General features: G+C 36.8%; 3 protein-coding genes across 20 annotated transcripts; all 3 read left to right on the top strand.

Annotated features, from left to right (window-relative positions):
* The first annotated feature begins 327 nt into the window (after window positions 1-327).
* Window positions 328-7,563, top strand: LOC140759322 (cationic amino acid transporter 2, vacuolar-like). 2 transcript variants are annotated; one of them, XM_073095853.1, is made up of 14 exons: window positions 328-661; window positions 1,853-2,054; window positions 2,282-2,366; window positions 2,926-3,066; window positions 3,149-3,267; window positions 3,338-3,434; window positions 3,612-3,784; window positions 3,882-3,948; window positions 4,345-4,503; window positions 4,695-4,962; window positions 5,082-5,229; window positions 5,981-6,093; window positions 6,185-6,260; window positions 7,154-7,563. In XM_073095853.1, the coding sequence occupies exons 1-14, from the start codon at window positions 490-492 to the stop codon at window positions 7,308-7,310; spliced, it is 1,977 nt and encodes a 658-aa protein (XP_072951954.1). In that variant the 5' UTR covers window positions 328-489; the 3' UTR covers window positions 7,311-7,563. The 2 variants fall into 2 exon arrangements, with proteins under 2 accessions (XP_072951954.1, XP_072951955.1); XM_073095854.1 differs by having other exon boundaries at window positions 329-661; window positions 5,121-5,229.
* Window positions 7,564-8,461: 898 nt separating this feature from the next.
* Window positions 8,462-11,444, top strand: LOC140759189 (protein TIC 20-I, chloroplastic-like). Its single transcript, XM_073095681.1, has 3 exons — window positions 8,462-8,572; window positions 9,394-9,582; window positions 10,614-11,444. The coding sequence occupies exons 2-3, from the start codon at window positions 9,408-9,410 to the stop codon at window positions 11,246-11,248; spliced, it is 810 nt and encodes a 269-aa protein (XP_072951782.1). The 5' UTR covers window positions 8,462-8,572; window positions 9,394-9,407; the 3' UTR covers window positions 11,249-11,444.
* An 874-nt stretch (window positions 11,445-12,318) lies between these two features.
* LOC140758814 (pentatricopeptide repeat-containing protein At4g13650) lies at window positions 12,319-21,741 on the top strand. Of its 17 annotated transcripts, none has more exons than XM_073095124.1 (9): window positions 12,319-12,411; window positions 12,793-12,852; window positions 14,447-14,497; window positions 16,316-16,462; window positions 16,556-19,664; window positions 19,954-20,114; window positions 20,243-20,298; window positions 21,120-21,387; window positions 21,477-21,741. In XM_073095124.1, the coding sequence occupies exons 2-5, from the start codon at window positions 12,850-12,852 to the stop codon at window positions 19,619-19,621; spliced, it is 3,267 nt and encodes a 1,088-aa protein (XP_072951225.1). In that variant the 5' UTR covers window positions 12,319-12,411; window positions 12,793-12,849; the 3' UTR covers window positions 19,622-19,664; window positions 19,954-20,114; window positions 20,243-20,298; window positions 21,120-21,387; window positions 21,477-21,741. The 17 variants fall into 17 exon arrangements, with proteins under 17 accessions (XP_072951225.1, XP_072951226.1, XP_072951229.1 ...); XM_073095125.1 differs by having other exon boundaries at window positions 16,208-16,462; window positions 19,911-20,114; window positions 21,477-21,740; XM_073095128.1 differs by having other exon boundaries at window positions 16,214-16,462; window positions 19,911-20,114; window positions 21,477-21,740.
* Window positions 21,742-22,265: the final 524 nt, after the last annotated feature.

Raw genomic sequence — 22,265 nt, forward strand, 5'->3', positions numbered from 1 at the left:
TTTTCGTTAAGGCTTCATTTATTTTAGAAATAAGATCAATAGATATTTCTTTTTTATTATTTTAAAATAAGAGTATAATAATTATTTTTAATATAAATATTTTTTGATTTGATATAAAATAAACCGATGAGATAAATTATTATTTTAGAATAAATAAATATATTTCAAAAATAAAAAATTATTTTGAGACAGGTTAAGACTTTTCAATCCACGTTTTTATATTATTATATTGGTTGCCACGTCGGATGCCAACTCATCTACTATAATCCACAGAGTGGTACGTTTGTCCTTGGAAGCCGGGGGCAGAGAAGGGATTGGTCGAGCAGCTCGGGCAGCAACCGTACTCTTCGATCCTTCTCTACTTCTCTTTGTTTGTCTCTAAATCCATCCACATCTCCCTTCTTGGAGGAAGAGAGAAGAGACTGCTCTTTTCTCTCTCTTCTCTCTCTGCTTGGTTGATGTGCTTTGGGATCCGTGCGGGGTCGGTCGATGGGATTGGAGGAGGGGACTAGTAGCCAGGAGAGGGGAGGCGGAGGTGGTCGGGGATGGGGGATGCGATGCTTGGTGAGGAGGAAGCAGGTGGACTCGGATCGGGTTAAGGCAGGGGAAAGGCACCAGCAGCTCAATAAGATTTTGTCCATCCCTCAGTTGATCGCGATCGGTACTGATTATTCCTTTCACGTATTCTTTTTTTTTCCTTTTTGATTAGTTTTTTTTTTTCTTCTTTTGTTTCTGTGATATCTCATCTCTCTCCTGGAGAAATCGTTATATGTGAAAAAGAGTACTTAATTTGATCCGGGGTAGTTGGATTAGGGGAAAAGCTGGGACCTTTATGGCAGATTTGGTAGTTGGAGTGGCGGACCATTTTGGATGTTGTTGAAAAAAAGGAACTTAGTTTGTTTGACCTGTTGTTTAGGCCAATGAAGGAACTTAATATGCCGCATGGTTATAAATATAATTATCCTCTTTAGTTTTGCAAAATCTTGGAATTTATTTCATAATGGATTTAGGTTATGTTTCAAATTGGTCATTCGTGTTCATGTTCTCCTTATCCTTTTCTTTCACGAATCTTAAATGCACAATTTGCTATTTAGAAGGAGCTCCTATATATCTAGAAGGTTTAGTTGATTGTGATCAATAATAAAGTAACAGAAAAAGAGCATGTAATAAGTTGGCTAACAAAGATAAAGGAACCAAAGATGAATGGGGATGTACAAAGATAGGATAAGTAATACTCATGAAGCAACAAACCACATGGACAAAATCTGCTGCAATCTTGATCTTTGACGCATTCAATGATTACCAGGATGTGCCTGTTTTAAAAGAATGGCTTGGTCTAACTCAGCTTGAGATGAAAGGGTGTTTCTATATCAGGGAGAAAGTTCAAATCTGTCGTCCTTCTTTCATGTAAGGACATGCTATTTCCCTGATGGGACATGTGAGGATGGTCATAGTATTGGAATTTTTCTTTTTAATTTGGATATGTTGCATCAACCTTAACAACTTTAAAGATCGAAATTCATAAGGCCAGTAATATTCTAGTAATTATTGTCCAGGTTCTCAGGAATATGGTTGCATTTTGATTACTTTTAGTTGCTTAAACAACGCACGTCACTCTTGTTGACTTACATATGCACCGGATATTTCTGCTTGGAACACTTGGATGTTTCCTGTTGCTTTGCTCTGCATTTCTCTACTTTCAATGCTTTTTAACCTTAGCAGAATTTGCCAAACTGTTCTACAGAAATTCCCGTTTTTACCAGCTCAGTTTCTTTTCTGTTCTTCACTTCCTTGATATCATATGGAAGTTTATTTGTTTATATATATTCACAAATGTCATCTAGTTTTTCAGGTGTTGGTTCAACCATAGGTGCTGGAGTCTATGTTCTTGTAGGTACAGTTGCACGAGAGCATGCTGGACCAGCTCTGACCATTTCCTTTCTGATAGCTGGAATAGCAGCTGCTCTTTCAGCTTTTTGTTATGCTGAGCTTGCAAGTCGTTGCCCTTCTGCTGGAAGTGCCTACCATTATTCTTACATTTGTGTAGGAGAAGGGTAATTGGTTAATTTGATTATACAAACTTCTCTCTTTTCGCTCTCTGTTGCAGGTCATGTTTAAAGTTTTAAATTTCATCAGTAGACTTGTTAATGATTTTCTTTGTCTAAAGAACAGAATGTCTTTGACTTGGAAGTTTGTAAGGAATGAATATAGTAACCTAAGATCGGGTTATCAGATATAATGTTGTTACTCTAGTAGTGATTTTGTATTTTCATCTTTGCAGTGTCGCTTGGTTGATTGGTTGGGCTCTAATACTGGAGTATACAGTTGGTGGATCAGCTGTTGCTCGCGGCATATCCCCAAACTTGGTAAGTGGAGTTTTATTGTTTTTGCCTTTTTCGCACCTTGAAGATAACCTTTGTAAGTTAATTTTCTCTACAAGATCAAAGACTGAGATTCCAAAATTTCAACTAGATGCGAGTACATGCTAAATACTAATCATCTTTTTATACTTTTGGAGGTGCTTTATTTTAGGACCCTCTTGAAGAATTCCTATATTATACTGTCACTTCATAGTTGACCTATTTTTCATGTGACAGTTTAGGATGATGCAGATTTGAATGTCTATTAAATTTCTCATTGAGTTAGTAGAATTCATGTTGATTACTTTTGAGTTTATCACTTTCTAGTCTTTGTTAGTTGTCATTATTTGTGGCTTCTGTTTTCTTGCTTTACACGGATAATTCTTTATAAACTCCCTTTTGAATTGCTTTACATGGATGTTTTAGCATTCAATTTGTTGAGGAGAAAGGTGTAATATCAAACTCAAAGTTTGTGAAAGGCCCACATTGGCAACCACTTCTCGCTTGCCTAAACAGTTCTTAAATTGTGATCTCCTACCTTAACAATCTATCGGTATATTTTCAGGCCTTGTTTTTTGGAGGACAAGATAGTCTGCCTTTTTTCCTAGCACGTGCTCACATCCCAGGGCTTGATATTGTTGTTGATCCTTGTGCTGCAATTCTTGCTTTAACTGTAACTGGGCTTCTGTGCATGGGAATAAAGGAGGTTACTTTACTATCAATCTTTATGTGCTATTCTCATGTTTTATGACGTTAGAGACATTACTTCAAAGTGATCCTTTCTGCAGAGTTCATCTGTCCAAGCAGTTGTCACAGCTGCAAATGTATGTGTCATGTTATTTGTGATTATTGCTGGTGGTTACATTGGATTTCATACTGGATGGGTTGGCTATTCAGTTTCTAGCGGGTAATGACCTCAAAATCTGTAGTGGTACTCTCAGTCTGTTTACCAGCTCATTTGGTTATCCAATTTTCAGATATTTCCCTTATGGAGTGAATGGAATGCTTGCTGGATCGGCAACTGTTTTCTTTGCATACATTGGATTTGATTCAGTTGCTAGTACTGCTGAGGAGGTAGGGAGTCACTTCTTTAGCTCCTACTTGCACATACTCATATGATGTTCATGATTGTATTCATAAATCATAACTACAATTTGCAAGAGCTACAATTAACTACTTTTCGCTGTTATAGCTGATATGGTGAAAAGTTCTTGACTTTTTAGTTCTTCTTTGCCTGTAATTTTCCTGCAGGTGAAAAATCCTCAACGAGATTTGCCATGGGGTATAGGAACAGCGCTGTCTATATGTTGCTTCTTGTATATGATGGTTTCTATTGTTATTGTTGGCATAGTACCATACTTTGCAATTGACCCAGACACCCCTATTTCATCTGCCTTTGCGAGACATGGGATGCATTGGGCTATGTAAGTGACAATTTCTTATACCTTAATAGTTTGCACTGCAGTAGACTTAGCGTAAATACAGTTCTTATTGAACTTCTCACTCGTCATTTAATTTTAGGTACATTGTCACAACTGGTGCTGTTCTTGCTCTTTGCTCTACTTTGATGGGCTCAATTCTCCCACAGGTATATGATAAATCATTTAGCTGGTCTGGTTCATCCTCTTGCAACATCTCTACTTTTTAGATTCTAATGAATTCATAGTTTGTGAATCATTAAATTATCTGAAACTTCAATGGAAAATAAAATTTGAGAATTCAAGCAAAGTTGGTGTAACTTCCGTATGATTAAAAGTTTAAAACAGATTAGCAAACCATCACCAAGTCAGAAAAGCTACTATATGTGATGTTTCAGTTGTGATGCCCAGGTTTCTAGACATGTTGTCATGTCTTCATTGCCACAATCAACGGCCTATCAGAGAAGATCAAAGACCACTGAGATGTTGAATATTTTTTCGTAAATCAATAAAATTAGCTAAAACATTCTGCTGAGAGATGTTGATTCCTTTCTTTCTTTCCTCAGCCTAGAATACTGATGTCAATGGCTAGAGATGGACTGTTGCCACCTTTCTTCTCAGATGTTAACAAACAAACTCAAGTTCCTGTCAAGAGCACAATTTTGACTGGTATCTGTGCAGCTTCCCTAGCTTTCTTTATGGATGTTTCACAGTTGGCAGGGATGGTAAGACATCCTCATAAGATATCATTTTATTGCATTTGTATAAGGGTCTTGTTATGGAAATATTCTTGAACTTATAAAATTCAAATGACAATTAGATAGAGAAATACGTTTGCCAGAATTTTGTTACTTTAAGCATGAATATTGAAAATGGATTTTGAATCCTAACTGATATGATCTTCTTTCTTGTGCAGGTCAGTGTTGGCACACTTCTTGCATTCACCATTGTAGCAATATCAATATTGATTCTGAGATATGTTCCTCCAGATGAGGTGCCTCTCCCATCATCACTGCAAGAATCAATTGACTCAATATCACTTCATTATGATTCTCAAGAGATAAAGACAAAAGATATTGCTGGAGTGGAGACTGATAGTCAAAAGCCTCAAGGTGGCATATCTCGAGCAAAAGGTGTAGAAGTATCAGCTGAGTATCCTCTCATCATGAAGGAATTAAACCAAGGTAATGACAAGACAGTTATCAGATCTATTCCTTTTAGACGTTGGTATTCGCATTCTTTGCTGATATCTGGAATATTCCATTTGACCGAAGAAATAACACCTGTCTACTTTTATTTATAGTCTCATGCTCTGGAAGTAACTTCCTTATGCATGTTGCAGACAAGTTAGATGAACAAGTACGCAGAAAGAGAGCTGCATTGAGCATAGCATCTGTCTGCATAGGAGTTGTAATCCTCACTTTCTCAGCCTCAGCAACATTTCTCGCTGCGTAAGTCCTGTTGTCAACTGCTTATCATAGTTTGTTATTGACTCCCAGGTATTTGTATTGCGAGTAATTATGAACAATCTTTGGATGGGTTAAGCAGTCTCCTGATTAATTCATCAGTTTATAATGAAGCTGAAATGAGTAATAAGGGAAACAGACTACAATTAAACATCGGAACTGTTCTGTTGGTTCTGTAAAGTGTAAATTGATTGTCCTAGTCTCCAGCTTTTTGAGATAAAACTGAAACAAATAAGTGGTGCTACTTTGAACTACTTATCATTTTCTTTCGGTGGTAAGGTATCGTGTATTGATCCCTAGACATTTGTTCTGTTAAAGTATAAGAAAGGAAGATAGAGAGATAAAACAATTGAAAAACACATGCTAGTTTTGGATGTGAGGCATCTGTGACTGCTGAATGCTCCTGAAGTACATAAATTTCTCCTCTCTCCTACAGGTAGAAATCTTTATAAAGCATGCCTACTTGCTTAATTTTGGTGAATGGTGTTTGTTGCCGTAAGAATTATTGGTAGTAAAGATTTCATTATCTAATTATCCTACCAAATACTCGTGCAATGTGAGTGCTGGTAGTCTTCCAAGGTTGAGCTTCATTTTCTGCAGAAGATACTATGTTGAGTTATGCATTACTTAGCTGTATCAGTGACAACAGCGGTTGCGTTTGCATGCTTTAATTTTATGTTATGGGTTTACTCCAGTACAAAAGATTAATCCTCTTGGTTTATATTTCTTGTGACAGTTATATTAGTTATTTGGCATGCTTCATTGGTGGTTTGCTCCTTCTGGCTGGTCTAGGTGTACTCTCCTGGATTGATCAAGATAATGGCAGGCATAGTTTTGGTTATTCCGGAGGTAGACATCTACATCTTGCTATTTCAACCCATTTATGATAAATACTTAAATAGTGCTGGTAAAGCTGACGTTGACTTGTTTCTTTCTCCAGGATTCATATGCCCCTTCATTCCTTTTCTGCCGATCATGTCCATCCTCATAAACACATACTTACTGGTTAATCTTGGGTGAGTGATTGAACATTTGAAGTTTTGAACCCTCTTCTGTTGTTTTCTCTTCTTTCCTTTATTAACTTTTTGTCCAAATAGGGTTATCAATCTAGCCCGGTCAGAATAACTTGTTTTCTGCTCGAAATCTTTTTCATGATCTACTTGGTAATTGAAAAGAAAAACGAGCTAAACAGAGTTTTATTTTGAACTTGAAATGGAAAAGGCAACAAGAGTAAAGCCTCATTCATCATATAGTTCAATTAATATCAGAACATTATATATTATTATACTTACAATCCACCTTTATATCATGTTCTATTTCAGTGGTTAGACTTAGATCTTTAATCTAAAAATGAATGCTTAATTAATAGTGAGCATTATAGCTGTAAGATTGCAATCTACTAGATGGAAGCCAAAGCTTTTGACTGTAATAAGGATGATATATGTGCATCTATTGTACTCAATATTTAAGAAATAAGTCAAATGCGAGCTTCTATGGAAGGCATAAACCAGCAGGCTAAATCAGCTCGACATTTCTCTTTGCTGTTCATGCCAAACATGACTAACTTGAAAACAGATGGAGCCAAATATGAACTAATAATTCCCAGCTTGATTTGAGCTAGATTTCAGATTTGAGTCCATTAGTCTTATCTGTGCTTGAGCAGCAAACAACATTTCACTCATTGGAGCCTACTTTCAATTCAAGCACTATCTTGGCCTGCCATTCTGAGGCCATCTAATTTAGTTATGTAATTGAAGGATAATTACACGAAAATACACCAGATAAAGTGTTACTTGATCTGGATGGGAATCTATAATGAGTTGCATACTTTAAGCACTACTCAGATTGGCTTCTCATTGTAGCATTGAGATTAACTTACAGAAGACATATTTCATTCTGTATGCTGCAGCACAGGAACATGGATCCGTGTTTCAGTATGGCTGGTGATTGGCGTTTTTGTATATATCTTCTACGGCAGAACCCACAGTTCGCTGACGGATGTGGTGTACGTGCCTCTGGCTCATGCGGACAAGATACAAAGAACTTCCTCAGAATTTGTGGCTTAGAACATATTACAGAACTTTGAATGTATGTAACACTGCCCTCATGATGTTGTATTTGTAACAGCAGTTTTCATTTATCAGACATTGTACAAAAGTGTGTGCAAGATACATTCCCCCTTCTCTATAAGGAATGCAGATATTTTGAGTGAAGGGCTGTAAGTATAGAAATTGTTCTTGGGTGAATCAGATGTACATAAAACAGTGGCTGTGTTAGTATTTTATATTACTGAAATAAAAATTTAAATTGAGAGTGGAAGTAGTTAATGTTTCATCCTTAAATGGATACGACTTTAACCAATGAATGCAAGAAAGCAAACTGTAAGTAGGGCTTTCTAAAGGATCCATCAAACTTGACTTAATAAGACTAAAAAATAATATAATAATACTTAACAATTATAAAATATTATACATTAATTAGTTTGAACTTTAGATCAAGATTTAAAGACTCATAATATTGATTACTCTAGAACTACTGCAATAGGAGGAAATATCAGTCTAGGGGTACATTTAATTATTATTATTATTATTATTATTATTACCTATTAATTTAGGATTTTGTAATTCTATATTATTGTAGTTCAAATTATTTGCATACAGATTGTTGAATCAAGTCTAGATCAATCTAGATTCAAATCAAGCCTGACTCAAGCTTGATCCGGAAAATGAATAGGCTTGAATATGCAGTATAATTAATAAGCTCATTTAGGCTCAATCTTGGCTTAAAATTTGGTCGAATTGAAATCAAGTAAATTCAAGCTTTATCCTGAATTTAGGCTCGAAATTAATTTTAAATTCAAATTGATGCACCCAAGACATAAACACCCCTCGTTGGTATTTAAATAGCTCGCCCAGCAATCATAGTTATAGTTATCATAACAGGATCAAATCAAGTGGTCGGACTGGTAAACCAATAAACAGACCACAAAATCAGTTAAATGTCAATTGAACTCCGCCTAGGATGCTTCTGAACTATCCTCCCTTTCATCAATAGCAGTCGCATGGATATTAGACATCTAACATCTAAATCAAAGTATTAGATTTAGATGGCAAAATTACCTCCGGGTTATCGGATCTGTTATGTGGGTTCCGGTCACTGGTCGACCGGATCTGATCCGAACCGTAAACCCAATTAAGTAAAGCGAGCATATAGAGGCTATTTTTTAAAGTGCACCGCCCCGAACCTACGTTTGTCTCTCACCGACTCTCAATCGCTGACGAGCTTGGTCGTCACCTGTTCGTTGATTTGCCTCCTTCAGACCGTTCAGGTAATCCCTATGCGAGTCCTCGTTTATGATTGCGGAATCATTGGTTCGGATTGCTGACTCTTGTTGATCCCTGATGCTTCTAATCTATAGATTTGAGACTCTATGTTTTAATGATATTTCCCTGTGTAAAGAGTTGTGAATTAGATGTTTGTGGTGTCTAATTTCCTGATGAGTAGTTAGGGATTTGGAATTACCTTCTTATGAAAGTGGATCAGAGAGAGCTCGGGATAAAGTAATCGACAACCCGTAGCACTTTACCAAAAGATCATTTTAGGGTAGTGTTTTGATTCCGTAATTATTACATCTCGCGATTACACTGGTAACATACTATGCTTGATGGTGCATTCTGGACTTAGTTATATACATATATTCTTCTTTGGATTATTCTAATATTACGATCTAGCACAAGTAAGCTTGTAATTTTTCTTATAGTATGTTGTGAATTGGTGAATACCAATGCAAACTTGGTAGTTAACATTTTCTGAGCACGTCCGCGTGATGTGCGGTGGAACGGATAAAGCAGACCTAGGAAATGGGATATTATTGGGAAAATTTTGAAAACAGGAGAAGACTAGGCAAAATGGTTAATATGACCTTAACTATTTTTTAGATATGCTCTAGTACTGAATTGAACAATGACATGAGAAATCAATAGAAATTAAGGTAAAATAAGGAACGATTTAATGTAGAGATTGGGCTTATATGATCTAAATGAGAATATAAACATTCTTCATTTTTTTGTTTCATTTGATGTGATTTATCATGATGTTGTAGGGAGTTCTTGCCTAATCTTTTACATTTCATGTTTACACTTTTACTAGGTGCTTGGAAAAAAATGGTTCTGAATGAATACATGGCCATGGGAAGCCCTGGATTGAAACTCGTGCCTTATACTTTAAAGCATGATCCTCGTTCAGTATATGTCTCCTCAGTCCATGCTTCAGCAGCATCTCCGCATTTTAGAAATTTGGTTTTTCCTTACCAAGATAAGAAAATATTATCTATAAAAGGTATGCCAATTTGCAACCCATTTGAATGTTGTTATGTATTAACTTAATATTCTGCAATTTTTTTTTAGTTTCTAATTTTGTATGATTTTTTTTCAGTGGTAGGAGCATAGCTTATGAATTCTCTTTTTCCATAGTTGTGTTTTAGAAACAATAAAATCATCTGTCATCATGTGTTTTCACTTTTCACTTTTCACTACTAAATTAGGAAAACCAAAATGACAATTTGATCTTCTAAGCTGCAGTATGTGTTTCTCTAAAAAATTGAATTTGAGGAATTCGTCGGTAAAATGACAATTTGATTTTTATATTTGCACGTGAATTTTGCCTCCTTCTTGGTCTTAATATGTTCATGGGTCCTCGGAACACATTCAATCTGCTAATCTTTTGATTCACATTCTTAGTCACCTACTTTACTAATCATCGGACAATAATGTTGGTTACTTTTTTCTAAAAATCTATAAATTTTAGGCGACAAGTTCTCAGTAATTCGTGGTTTGAAGTTTCATCCAAGAAACTTTAAAGCCAAAACTCATAGGTTAAGGGTGAAATTACTACTGACATTTATTTTGGACTTCAGTAGGTTAAAATCATTCTAATTTAGCCCTAAAATATTTATTTTTTAGGTGTTAAAAGTTAAAATCGAAACAGATTCAAAACTTTAAAAAATTTAGTATACATTTAACTTTGTCCATCCCTAGAATGGAGCTACAAAAGAAGTTCCGATCTTCCAGACCTTTCAGAATGAATTTAAGGGAAGATACATTCAATAGAGGGATGCCTTTATGATTACTATACAGGGGTTTGACAAATATAACATTTTGCCTTTGGATAAGAAATTTTTTTTGAATGAATGCTGTGTCTTTGTGATCCAAAAATAGGATATAATGGTCCATTTTGACACTAGCATAACAAGTTTGCTAAAATGTTTTGCTTATTGATTTTTATTATTTTATATGATTTGCCAATGTATACTATCATGCCACATGATAAATATAATATGATTTCTAAGTTTTGTCAACCTTATGTGTCAGGACGGTATCGTTTGCGTCATTCTGCAGTACCTACCTCCTTTCAAGAAAATTCCATATATATGCTCCCTCCATTGCAAAGACAAAGCAAGCTACAATCGAAAAATTCGGTTGTTCCCAGAGCATCGAAGAGTGTCTTCAGCTACCCTGAGCTGACCACTAAACCTAAATGGTGGTGGAGGAGCCTAGCCTGTGTCCCCTATCTTATGCCGCTTCACAATACATGGTCATATGCTGATGCAGTTTTTCAACTGCATCCTGTTTTGGAAGATTTTGAGTTCTTGGCGAACCCCTTCCTCGACACAATAGCGTTATTGCCCAGCTGGGTTACTATTTTGGCATTTATGGGCATCTACTTTTTGGTGATCAGGAGGAAGGAATGGCCACATTTCTTGCGATTTCATGTCACGATGGCAATGCTTCTAGATACAGGTCTTCAAATCATGGCAACTATATGCAATTGGATGCCAAATACTGCATACCAGGGCAAACTGATGGTACATTTGTGGACCGCAGTTGCATTTTCGCAGATGTATACAGTGGTCGAGTGTATGCGGTGTGCACTTGCTGGCATATATCCAGATGTTCCGTTTTTGTCTGATGCAGCATATGTTCATTCAGATTTGAAGCTCTGGTAGATTGTCCACAGAGACATGCTTTGGTATAAAAATCATTAATTAGAGAGCAAGGTCAAGAAGGGTGTTTTGAGTATGTAGCTGTAAGCAGGATTATTATTATTTTTTTTTCAGATATAATCAGATTGCCATTTTACCAAGGAACTCCTCAAAATTAAAATTATGAGAATGTTGTGGTTTCTTCACAAGATCAAATTGTCATCCCTGCTTTCCTATACTTGTAAAAAGTGAAAAAGGAGATTATTGTTTCTAAAACCCAAGAATGAAATTTTAGTTTTTTCAGAAGCTAGCTAAGTTCCACTGTTGAAAGAATCCATAAGAACTGCAATGCTGCAGAAAATTAATTAACAAGCATATCTGCTCTGTAGGGAGACCAGTAAATTACTATTCTGCAGCAGTTCATCTTTAATTTTGGTAAGGAAAAACTAGAAGAACCATAAGCAGTTCACAAATTCAAGCATCAATAAATTGATTACAGATTGACGAGGGAGAATAGGGCGGCAACCGCTTAACACAAGTCTAACAATTGACTAATTAGACAGTGCCACGAAGAAATTAAAATAAAAGATGGTACAATTTAGCTAAGGACTTGACTATTTAGAAGCTCGCGGTGGAATCTGACTCGCGACAATTTGTAATCTAAAGAATGTCTTCATTTTCTCGGCACCTTTAACAAAATGGCATTAACCCATGTTTTTAGAGAAGCGAAGTAAATTATGTCACCAACTAACAGGTTAATTATGCTAGAAAAAGTTATTCCTCTTTTGTTTGGGAAGTCTGAGTTAATCTTTATTTTGTGTTCTGATGCTGCTGGCACTTTATACGTGTGAGTCATCACTGTAATTTTTTTTTTTGCCCTCCTTTTAATGCATTCTTAATTAAACAAAAAATAAATTAAATTCTATTTATTTTTTTGGTGAGATTGGTCGCCATCCGTGCCTAAGAGTACAGAATGGAAACTTTCGGATCCGCCGGAAAGGAGTTCGCATTAATGGGTCGGATCCGAACCGGATCCGGAACCCAATTGATAAGTATAAGTTCCTCTCTTCTCTCTCGCTCGAGAGTTAAAAACCCTCCTCCCGTCTCTCTCGGTGCATCATCCGACGACGACGAGGAACGGCCAGTGACGGCAACTAATATTCCGGCGAGTTCTCCGGCTAGATGAGGTGTCTCTCTCTCTCTTCGCTGTTTTCATCTCCCTCCCACTCCCCATTTCTCCTTGCTGCTGTAGCAGCCCTGTCTTTGCTGCTACAGTAGCCGAGAGGGAGAGACTAGAGGGATATAGGGGGTATGGGTGATTTTTCTTATTATTTTCTGTCCTTTTTTTTGGAATTTTCTAGGTTTTTCCCGCATTTTATAACAATTTTTAAAATTTTATATAATTAAAAGGTAGGCCGGTACCGAAACAGCTGATACGGCGGCCAGCCGAGAGAACCAAAAACGATAATCTATTTCCGACTTAAAAAAATCTATTTGTTTGAATGAATGCAATTGATTTCCTATTGGCCGTTCCTTCTCCAGTCTCCTTGAACAGCGTTTTTCTGCAGTTGTCATGAGGATAAAAGAACCAAGAACAACAGCATTAAATATTTGCATCAGGTAAAATGGTAAGTTGATATGTATGCTACTGAGATTTTATATTTAGGGATGTTTCTTATTGGTTTGAGATTCATACTATTAGCTAGTTGTTCGCCACTATGAACTGATCTCATTGTTTCAATAGATTGCATCATAGATGGACATTTTATGTGGATTTATGTTGTAACGTTACTCTTTTCTTTTGTTACAAAAGTATCTTTAGAGACTGTCTTAGTTTGAGAATATTTTTTATTCAAATAGTAAAAGTTACCGGCACATAATTATGAAATGGAGGATATGTTAATACAAATCTGTTAAAATTGTTTGATATTCCCAACCGAGAGCCTTTTTCTAGCAAGTGTATCCAGAGGAAGGGAAAGATGATATCTAACCTTGTAATTCCTTAAAGACCGCTAGAAATTCTGAGCTGCAGTATTCTATCCAAAACTGTCTATTAATAGTCTAGCCTGCTTTGTTAAGAACTAATCCGAGGATCAAAGCAGTTCCTCATTCTATTCAAAAGAAAAGAAGAAGAAGAAGAAGAAACATAAATCTCTCATTCCTTTTAGAACAACCTAAGATGCTGAATTTTTTTGTTTGATTACTGTTCTTTATATCCATTTGCAATTCTAAATTTTTTTCTCTGATCCAAGTCTTCCATACAACTGTTTATATAGTTTGGTTTCAAAGATTTATTGTCCTCTTTCACCATTGAAGTGTTGAGAACAAGAACTCGTAGGGTGAGCGGTTAGCTTGCGAAAGTAGTGGCTTAGCTTTATTATAGTCTGTGACTCTGGATTATTGTTTCTTTTCTAGCATACATTGTGTACCATATTGTTACGAACCAGATCTGGAACAATCTGGACGTAAGAAAATTGAGAAAATAAGGTAGCCTCAGAAGTTAGGGTTCTAATGGATAAGGTTTCATGAGAATCTGACATCTGGATGAAAAAATATTATTAATATAGTGGAGCAAGGTTAAATAGAGTAGAACTGTAATTAACCAACGTTGTGGCGATCGTCAAAGGGCGGCGGATGGCCACGGGTGGTGGTGTAATGCCGTAAAGTAGGGTGGCTGCTGGTGGAGGAAGATGATTAGGATTTAGAAGATCAGAATGCTTCTACGGCTATGATCTACTCCTAGAAAAATAAAAACGATCTAATGACTACGGTAAAAGATAAAGACCAGATAATAAAATAACTTAATTTAATCTTATTTCACGACTCCCCTAATCGACACATAACTACTATTTATAAGAGCAGAGTTCTAGCATATCAAATTCACATGCAGATTATTTAATTTATTTGAAATTTAAAATAATAAGATAAAGCTAACTAACTAATTTGACTCGACTCGATTTGACTCGACTTAACCTATGTGGTCGGATTGTAACACATATTGGTTAGGGGAACAATTTAATCTCCAGTAAATGTAATTTAGAATCATGACTTGTTAATTGAAGGAACTTCATGCATTCATTTAACAGAATATGGAAACTCAATGCATATGTTCTTTTTGCCGGCTGAGGATATCTTTTGTAGTTACTTCTCTTATGATTTTGATTGTGAGATTAAATCAAACTATGATGGCAAATATTCATACCATATGTTCCATATTGTCAGGTTTGTACTGGAGCAAAGAGTGAGCAACAATCAAAACTTGCAACAAGGAAGGTATTTGATGATGGTTCATAATTAATTTTTGGAGAAATTACAATGTGGTCAGACTAAAATTTAGAGTACCTCCCTAAATTTTTGTTCAATGTTTTAAAAGGCGGCCGCGGATAGTGAGTGGTCACCTTACCGCCTAGTGCCAAGGCGGGAGGTAGGTGACAAGGCGGTCTAGTATTTTTATATTAAAAAAATTAAAAAATATAATATATTTATAATTTTAATACTATATATATATACATATATAATTTGTAATGATGCACTATGCCACAATATCAAATAACATTACTCCTTAATCAACTATCACTGAGGAGTAAGGAATCATTATTCATTAATTAGCTCAATAATCATTATTCATTAATCAACTATCACTAAAGAGTAAGGAGTAAGGAATCACCGAATCAGGAGTCGTAGTGAATTAGTGAAAGTGTGAAATTGTGAAAAAAATTAAAGAAAACACCTAATCAGGAGTCACAACAATTAGCAAACCCTTTCGCTGCTACAGTAATCAAGTGTTAATTACTATAGCAATGAAGAAAATTGAAAGCGAAGAAAGCCGGCAACGAAAGGGAGAAAGAGAAGGAGAAAGGGAAGAAGGAAAAAAACCTTAGTGGCCATTCACTCTTGGCGGCCACCGAGAGTGAAAGGGAAGAAAGAGAAGAAGAAAAGAGGGGTACCTCAGTTTGCTCGCTTGCTAGTGAAAGGGAGAAAGATGTGCTTGCTTGCCAGTGCCGATTTCTCGCTGTCGCTCGGAGAGATCGCGAGAGGGAGGCCGGAGACAATAGAGGGAGGTTGATGGAGCTGGAGGGAGGGAGGCAAAATCGGAATTTGGGCTTAGATCGAAAGTAAGGAGAGTGAAAACGATTGGGTTAGTTTTTTTTAATGGTTAACGGGTTGGCAGATTCTAAAGAACCGACCCGATATCCAAATTTCGAATCCATCGCAATTGCGGGCTCTCCCGCAAAACAATTTAGTGGACCGTTTGGCTTGCTACTTGCCTTGGCGGTCCACCAAGAACACCAAAGCGGCCTCGCCGCCAATTGGAGGCCGCTTGAGCTATTTGGGGGGTGGCCGCCATGAACGCTTTTTAAAACACTGTTTTTGTTTGTGTCACTTAACCCTCTTGTAGTTCTAATTTATATGCAATTGTCTTACAAATGTTAATTTTAATATAAAAAACCAATATGTCCCTTTTATTTTACATCAACTAATTTTAATTTTTTTTGTGAAAAGTATTTTGTCTTATACTTCTCTAATCTCAATCTTTCTCACTATTAAATTTTAAACATTACAAATATTCTAAAATGAGAAACTATAAAGCGCATGGTCAAATATTTAATAGTTTTAATAGAAAATTGTCTTAACCATTAGTTTTGACAGAAAACTAATGGTTTCACATATGATTAGAGCTACCTGGTAAAATTTATGTTCCCCTTAAATTTTTAAGAATATGGAAAAACACTTTCAGTTAATGGACTTTTCCAGTTTGGATATTGTCATTTAATAAGACAACAAATATAGTGCTTTTTGCTTCAGTATGCTCTAATATAGTGCTTTTTGCTTCCGTATGCTCACATTATTGAGAAGCTTAGGTTTTCAGTTAAATTGAAGGTATATATTTATTTAATATTTGTTCTCGATCCTCTTTTTTGTTGGACTTGTCTCACTACATATATATTCTTATAATCACCTTTTAATTTGTGATGGACCAAGATTCAGAAAATTACAAGGCATTGAACTAGAGAGATCATGGCAACTTCTTCTTCTCCCTCTCTTTGTCTCGCATAATGTTCTCAAGCCGTGTCCATTCCTTCCCAATAGGGTGTATCATCACTCCTGAGGCCCCTCTCCATCACCATCGATGCATTTGGGATCTTCCCACCAATGCCCATGGCTTTTATTGGGTCCCACATCCTGCAAATTCTTCATACCAGGAGGACTTCGAGGCCCCACAAGAGTCTCTCAAGGGTATAAACTATAAAGCTCGCACCTTTATTTGTATCTCTTCTATTCTCATTGAATTCAAACTTGGTTTATGACACTGTCCTTCAAGAACTGCAGGTGTTTGCGGGAGTTGGCTTTGCACGGGATAACCATTCTGCGATTTGTCTGGCACTTGATGAGTCCTCAGATGGAGAAATTGTAGGTGCACTTGAAGAGGGTCCGTGCAGAAGTGTCTCCTTTTCGACACCATTCACTTTGCTCCTCAATGGCTGTTTGACTTCGGGTTCATCCATAGGTGCTAAGGGGATCCATGGGAGGATTTTGAGATCGGGTCTTGACAAAGAAAGTTTGTTACGTGAAAGGCTTGTTGATGTTTATATGGTTCTTGGAAAAACTGCTTATGCATCTAAGTTGTTTGATGATATGTGTCAGAGGTCTGTTGCTTCATGGAATAGTATGATCTCAGGATTTCTTCAGAGGAAAGATAATGTGAAAGTTTTGGCTCTATTTGCAAGAATGTCGATGGAATGTATGAATCTTGGTCCTGTTGCCTTTGCCAGTGCCCTGAGAGCATGCACTGGAAATAACAGGTATTGGGATATTGTCCTAGAGATTCATTCAAAGGTAATCAGGCATGGTCTGGGGGGCCATTATCTTGTTTGTAATCCATTAATTGATTTATATGCCAAAAATGGGTTTATAAATTCAGCTAGGTGGGTATTTGATGAGGTTTATTGGAAGGACAATGTCTCATGGGTTGCCATGATTTCAGGTTATTCTCAGAATGGTCTGGGGGAGGAAGCTTTGAATCTTTACTGCCTGATGCATCAATCTGGAGTAATTCCTACACCTTATGTTCTATCAGGTGTCCTCAGTGCTTGCACAAAAGCGGAGCTTTTTGTCCAAGGAAAACTGGTTCATGCCCAAGCTTTTAGGCGGGGATTCTGCTCTGAAACTTTTGTGGGCAATGCTCTTGTCACTTTGTATTCACGGTGTGGAAGCTTGATATTAGCGGAACAAATATTTAGTGATATGCCTCGCCGTGATGGAGTAACTTTTAATTCATTGATCTCAGGATATGCCCAGCTTGGAGAGTGTGAATGTGCTCTACGAGTATTTAGGGAGATGCAACTAACAGGCTTCAAGCCTGACGCTGTGACTATGGCAAGCCTTCTTACAGTTTGTGCCTCAATTGGAGATATTCAAAAGGGAAAGCAGCTCCACTCCCATGTGTTTAAAGCTGGACTCTGTTCTGATTATATGATTGAAGGTTCTCTGCTTGACCTCTATGTAAAGTGTGCCGACATCGAAACTGCCCATGAGTTATTCAATATGACTGACAGGGAGAATGTAGTACTGTGGAATGTGATGCTTGTTGCTTTTGGACAGATGGGTGATCTAAGAAGATCTTTTGACCTCTTTTACCAAATGCATGTTGAGGGTATGCGACCTAACCAATATACATATCCAAGCATACTAAGAACTTGCACTTACTCCGGAGCACTTGATCTTGGAGAGCAGATTCATGCATTGACCATAAAGACTGGCTTTGAGCTGAACGTTTACATCAGTAGTGTACTGATAGACATGTATTCCAAATGTGGGATGCTGAATAAAGCAAGGGAAATTCTGAAAAGGCTTACAGACAAAGATGTGGTATCATGGACAGCCATGATTGCTGGCTATGCACAGCATGAATTATGTATAGAAGCCCTGTTAACTTTTGAAGAAATGCAACTCAATGGTATCCGGCCAGACAATATAGGATTAGCAAGTGCTATTAGTGCATGTGCTGGAATCAAGGCAATTAAGCAGGGAGTGCAAATGCATGCTCAGGCTTGCGTATCTGGCTATTCAACAGACATCTCAATTGGAAATGCACTTATCAATCTCTATGCCAGAGGTGGAAGGACTGAGGAAGCTTATTCTGCATTCGAGAATGTTGAGCTTAAAGATGAGATATCATGGAATGGATTGATATCTGGATTTGCACAAAGTGGGCTCTGTGAGGAAGCCCTAAAAGTCTTTGTGCGGATGGATCAAGAAGGTATTAAATCTAATTTATTCACATATGGTTCTGCAGTTAGTGCTTCAGCTAACATGGCAGACATAAAGCATGGAAAGCAGATACATGCAAGGATAATTAAAACTGGCTATGACTCGGAGATTGAAGCCAGAAATGCTCTAGTTTCCCTATATTCAAAGTGTGGTAACATTGAAGATGCTAAGATGGAATTCTTTGGGATGTCCGAGCGGAATGAGGTATCTTGGAATGCTATGATCACAGGTTATTCACAACATGGGCGTGGTGTAGAAGCTCTCGGACTGTTTAATCAGATGAAACAAGAGGGGCTGAAACCAAATTATGTTACATTCATAGGTGTTTTAGCTGCTTGTAGTCATGTGGGTTTAGTAGAAGATGGCCTTAATTACTTCAGATCTATGACCAGCGAACATGGCATTATTCCAAGACCTGATCATTATGCTTGTATTGTGGATATTCTTGGGCGAGCTGGACAATTGGATCGTGCAAGGAAGTTCATAGAAGATATGCCTATAAAGCCAGATGCTATGGTCTGGAGAACCCTTCTTAGTGCTTGTACAGTGCACAGGAACATGGAAATTGGAAAGCTTGCAGCTCAGCATCTTCTGGAGTTGGAGCCAGATGATTCAGCAACATATGTTCTGCTATCAAATGTATATGCAGTAACTGGAAAATGGCACTGCAGGGATCATGTGAGGAAGATGATGAAAGATAGAGGTGTGAAAAAGGAACCAGGTCGTAGCTGGATTGAGGTAAAGAGTAAGGTACATGCATTCTTTGTTGGTGACCGGTTGCACCCATTAGCAGATAAAATATACAAGTTCTTGGAAGATTTAGAAAAGAGGTTAGTTGAAATGGGGTACAATCAAGATAGATATCAGCTCTTGCATGACATAGAGCAAGAGCGGAAAGACCCTACTGCACTCATTCACAGCGAGAAGCTTGCTGTTGCTTTTGGATTAATAAGTTTGTCGCCTGAGATTCCCCTTCGAGTGATTAAGAATATCCGTGTATGTAATGATTGTCACACTTGGATGAAATTTGTCTCAAAAGATACTGGGCGGGCAATTATACTACGAGATGCCTACCGGTTTCACCATTTTGAAGGGGGCATATGCTCATGTGGAGATTATTGGTGAGGCAGGGGATTGAGCTGGCAATACAGAACCAACTGAAAACCTGGTAATAAACTAGCAATTCTGTTGTATATATTTAATAAGTTTTTTAAAAGTAAAAATGTGCAACTGTACTCTTTAGAACCTTGGGATGATTAAGCTTGTGTAATTGGTTCAATTTCTTTAATTAATTTAGTAGACTGGAGGGCCAGAATAATCCATAAATCTTCCATTGAATTCTAGAAAAATTATACTCTTCTCAGTTCCTCATTTGTGGACGCATTACATTTGTATCATCTCCTTCATCGTCCAGGTGAATTTGATTTGACCGTGGTTACTCGGAGTTCCTGGTGCAGGTGAAACTTCACAAAGGTGATGGAGCACTATGAGGCCATTTTCCTATGGATTCAGAGTATGAAAACAGAAAAACAAGTAAAGGACATAGTGATTAACAACTTTACTCTCCGAATGAGTCAAAGTTGTTTTGGTTAGGACAACAGTCAGAATCAACTTTCAGGTTAGACATTTATAAGAATACAGAAGATAATTCTTGTTGTTGAGATCTTTATTCAAGTGTCATATATGTTATTGTGATACTTTAGGTCATCATATCTTGTTTTACGTTTCCTACTTTCTTGAATGAAGGTCAAGAGACCACCGTGCAGATATTGGTGAACTGCAATGACAGATCTGCGGCCATCGTAAGTTTTCCGGTCTATCAAGATGCTTCTGAAAGTATATCATCCTTGGTTCTGCAAGATCTTTTTTACAGTATATGTATGATTACTGTGAAGTAGTTCACTTAAGAAATCCCATAAAAGAATTATCAACTCAATCAAAAGAAAACAAGAAAATCAGATTAAAATAATGTACCACTTAATGGGCATCCATCTAAACTTTACAGAGACTAAGGTTAGATTATATGGTATACAGTAGTTGAAATGGTTAAGAAGAGAACAACTTTCATATTAATCTTGTCATCATCTTGGTTGAACAGTAACGACAATATGTTTCTTTATAAAGTTATATCATCTGTAGTTTTTGCAGGACTATTCTGTATTAGTGTAAGGATACACAATGTTACTAGAGAAAGACGGAACTTCATCTCATGCTAAAGACAATGATCATCTTGTTCACAATAAAACAACTAGTCATCAAATGAAAAAAGAACGTACCATTTACTGGAGTCCTAATGTTGAATTAAATGTTGATGCTGCAACCAACACAATTAAGAACAATATCCCATGAATTCCCTCTAGCAATTCTGTTGTTTGGTTGATTCCATGCTTTCTCTATATTATCTGTTGGAGGAAATGCCATACTATGAAGGTAAATTTGACCCTTATCTAGGTTTAATGTTATGTATCATTGTCTGAATTTCTTTAATATTATTCTTTCGCTACTCTATCAATTGGTCTGTTGATTATGCCATTTTCTTTCTTTCTGAATGAATTCATATTGTTTCACGGACGGCAGAGAAGAAAACTTAAAAAGCCTTAACGAATGTCTTGCTGTGTAATAGAGGGCATAAATTTTGAAATTGATCGGCGCTCATTGGTAGCAGTTGAATCAAAGACGACAGTGCCATTGAGAAAACTAATTGGGATAGGGATCACAACAAACTGCATGGTGCCAGAGGCCAGCATGGAGGTGGTGCCAAGCTCCCTGTGCACGGATGCAAGCTATCGTTTTACAAGCAAGTAGATCAGAAAAATGGAGGATTCAGCTAAAATGCCTTAATAACAGCCATTAATATGTACTCTTCTTGGTGTTAATTTCTGTTAGCGAAGGTGTTTATTTCTGCCAGACATTTTGCATTTTTGTTTTGTTTTATGAAGAGAATCAAATGTTCTAACAAATTTCTTTCCCTTTTTCCCAGGAAAAGATGTTATCATCCACTGTGCTGTTGGAACAACACAAAAATATGAAATCTGTTTGGTGATAATGTACTAGTATGGAATTTTGACTTCCAACTTTCTGATATCCAAATACCTCTGCAGGGACTTCATGATACTACAAATGTTATGTATTGTATTTATTTCATAGACTGGCTGGTAAAAATTAGTTAATCAATTAAAGATAACATGCCTTCATTGTCAATTAAAGAAGTCATCGATCCGAATAAATAAATTTATAATCACCTGTTGGCTCCCATCCCTTTTTTATTGCTATGTGGAAGAGTATTTTTTTTATCTTGTCAGTCGGTAATTCTCACTTCTCTCACCCTTTGGAGGTAAATAAGATTCTGTGTCCTTAATCGCCAAGTCATAATAGGCCCACATGATGACCTTAAACCAAAAACATTTAAGACTTATGTCAAATAATTATTGTCTTATTTCCCCTCTCTTTGTGTATCAGGTTGATGGATAAAACTATTTGCCCGAACTCACATATCTGGGTACGATGTTTGGTTTGCAAACCTACAATAATTAAAAAGAAACTCCTTATACATTTAATTAAGGAGTTAATCGAGCTTATGAGGACTATTTTATCCTTAGTTAAGAGCTTATAAGGGATTGATGTGTATTTTAAAAAAAAATTAGGGGATGCATTCGCAAATAGACAATAATGCGAGGTTCTTAGTGAAATTATCCCATTATTTTAATTTTTAAACCCCCTTTGCGTAACACTAACGCCAGATGTTATATAAAATCAATCCACGCCCCCG

The sequence above is a fragment of the Typha angustifolia genome, chromosome 4 (genome assembly GCF_048772165.1).
Source record: "Typha angustifolia cultivar Huaian chromosome 4, ASM4877216v1, whole genome shotgun sequence".
In the NCBI taxonomy this organism is placed as follows: Eukaryota; Viridiplantae; Streptophyta; class Magnoliopsida; order Poales; family Typhaceae; genus Typha; species Typha angustifolia.

Bases quoted from the DNA above. Each gene is read 5' to 3' on its own strand.
- LOC140759322 (XM_073095853.1), top strand. From the start codon at position 490: ATGGGATTGGAGGAGGGGACTAGTAGCCAGGAGAGGGGAGGCGGAGGT. The intron at 4,963-5,081 runs GTAATGACAAGA...TTTTATTTATAG, and splicing joins CATGAAGGAATTAAACCAAG to TCTCATGCTCTGGAAGTAAC. The intron at 6,261-7,153 runs GTGAGTGATTGA...TGTATGCTGCAG, and splicing joins TACTTACTGGTTAATCTTGG to CACAGGAACATGGATCCGTG.
- LOC140759189 (XM_073095681.1), top strand. From the start codon at position 9,408: ATGGTTCTGAATGAATACATGGCCATGGGAAGCCCTGGATTGAAACTC. The intron at 9,583-10,613 runs GTATGCCAATTT...CTTATGTGTCAG, and splicing joins GAAAATATTATCTATAAAAG to GACGGTATCGTTTGCGTCAT.
- LOC140758814 (XM_073095124.1), top strand. The intron at 14,498-16,315 runs GTATTTGATGAT...CCTTCCCAATAG, and splicing joins CAAAACTTGCAACAAGGAAG to GGTGTATCATCACTCCTGAG. The intron at 16,463-16,555 runs GTATAAACTATA...CAAGAACTGCAG, and splicing joins CCCACAAGAGTCTCTCAAGG to GTGTTTGCGGGAGTTGGCTT.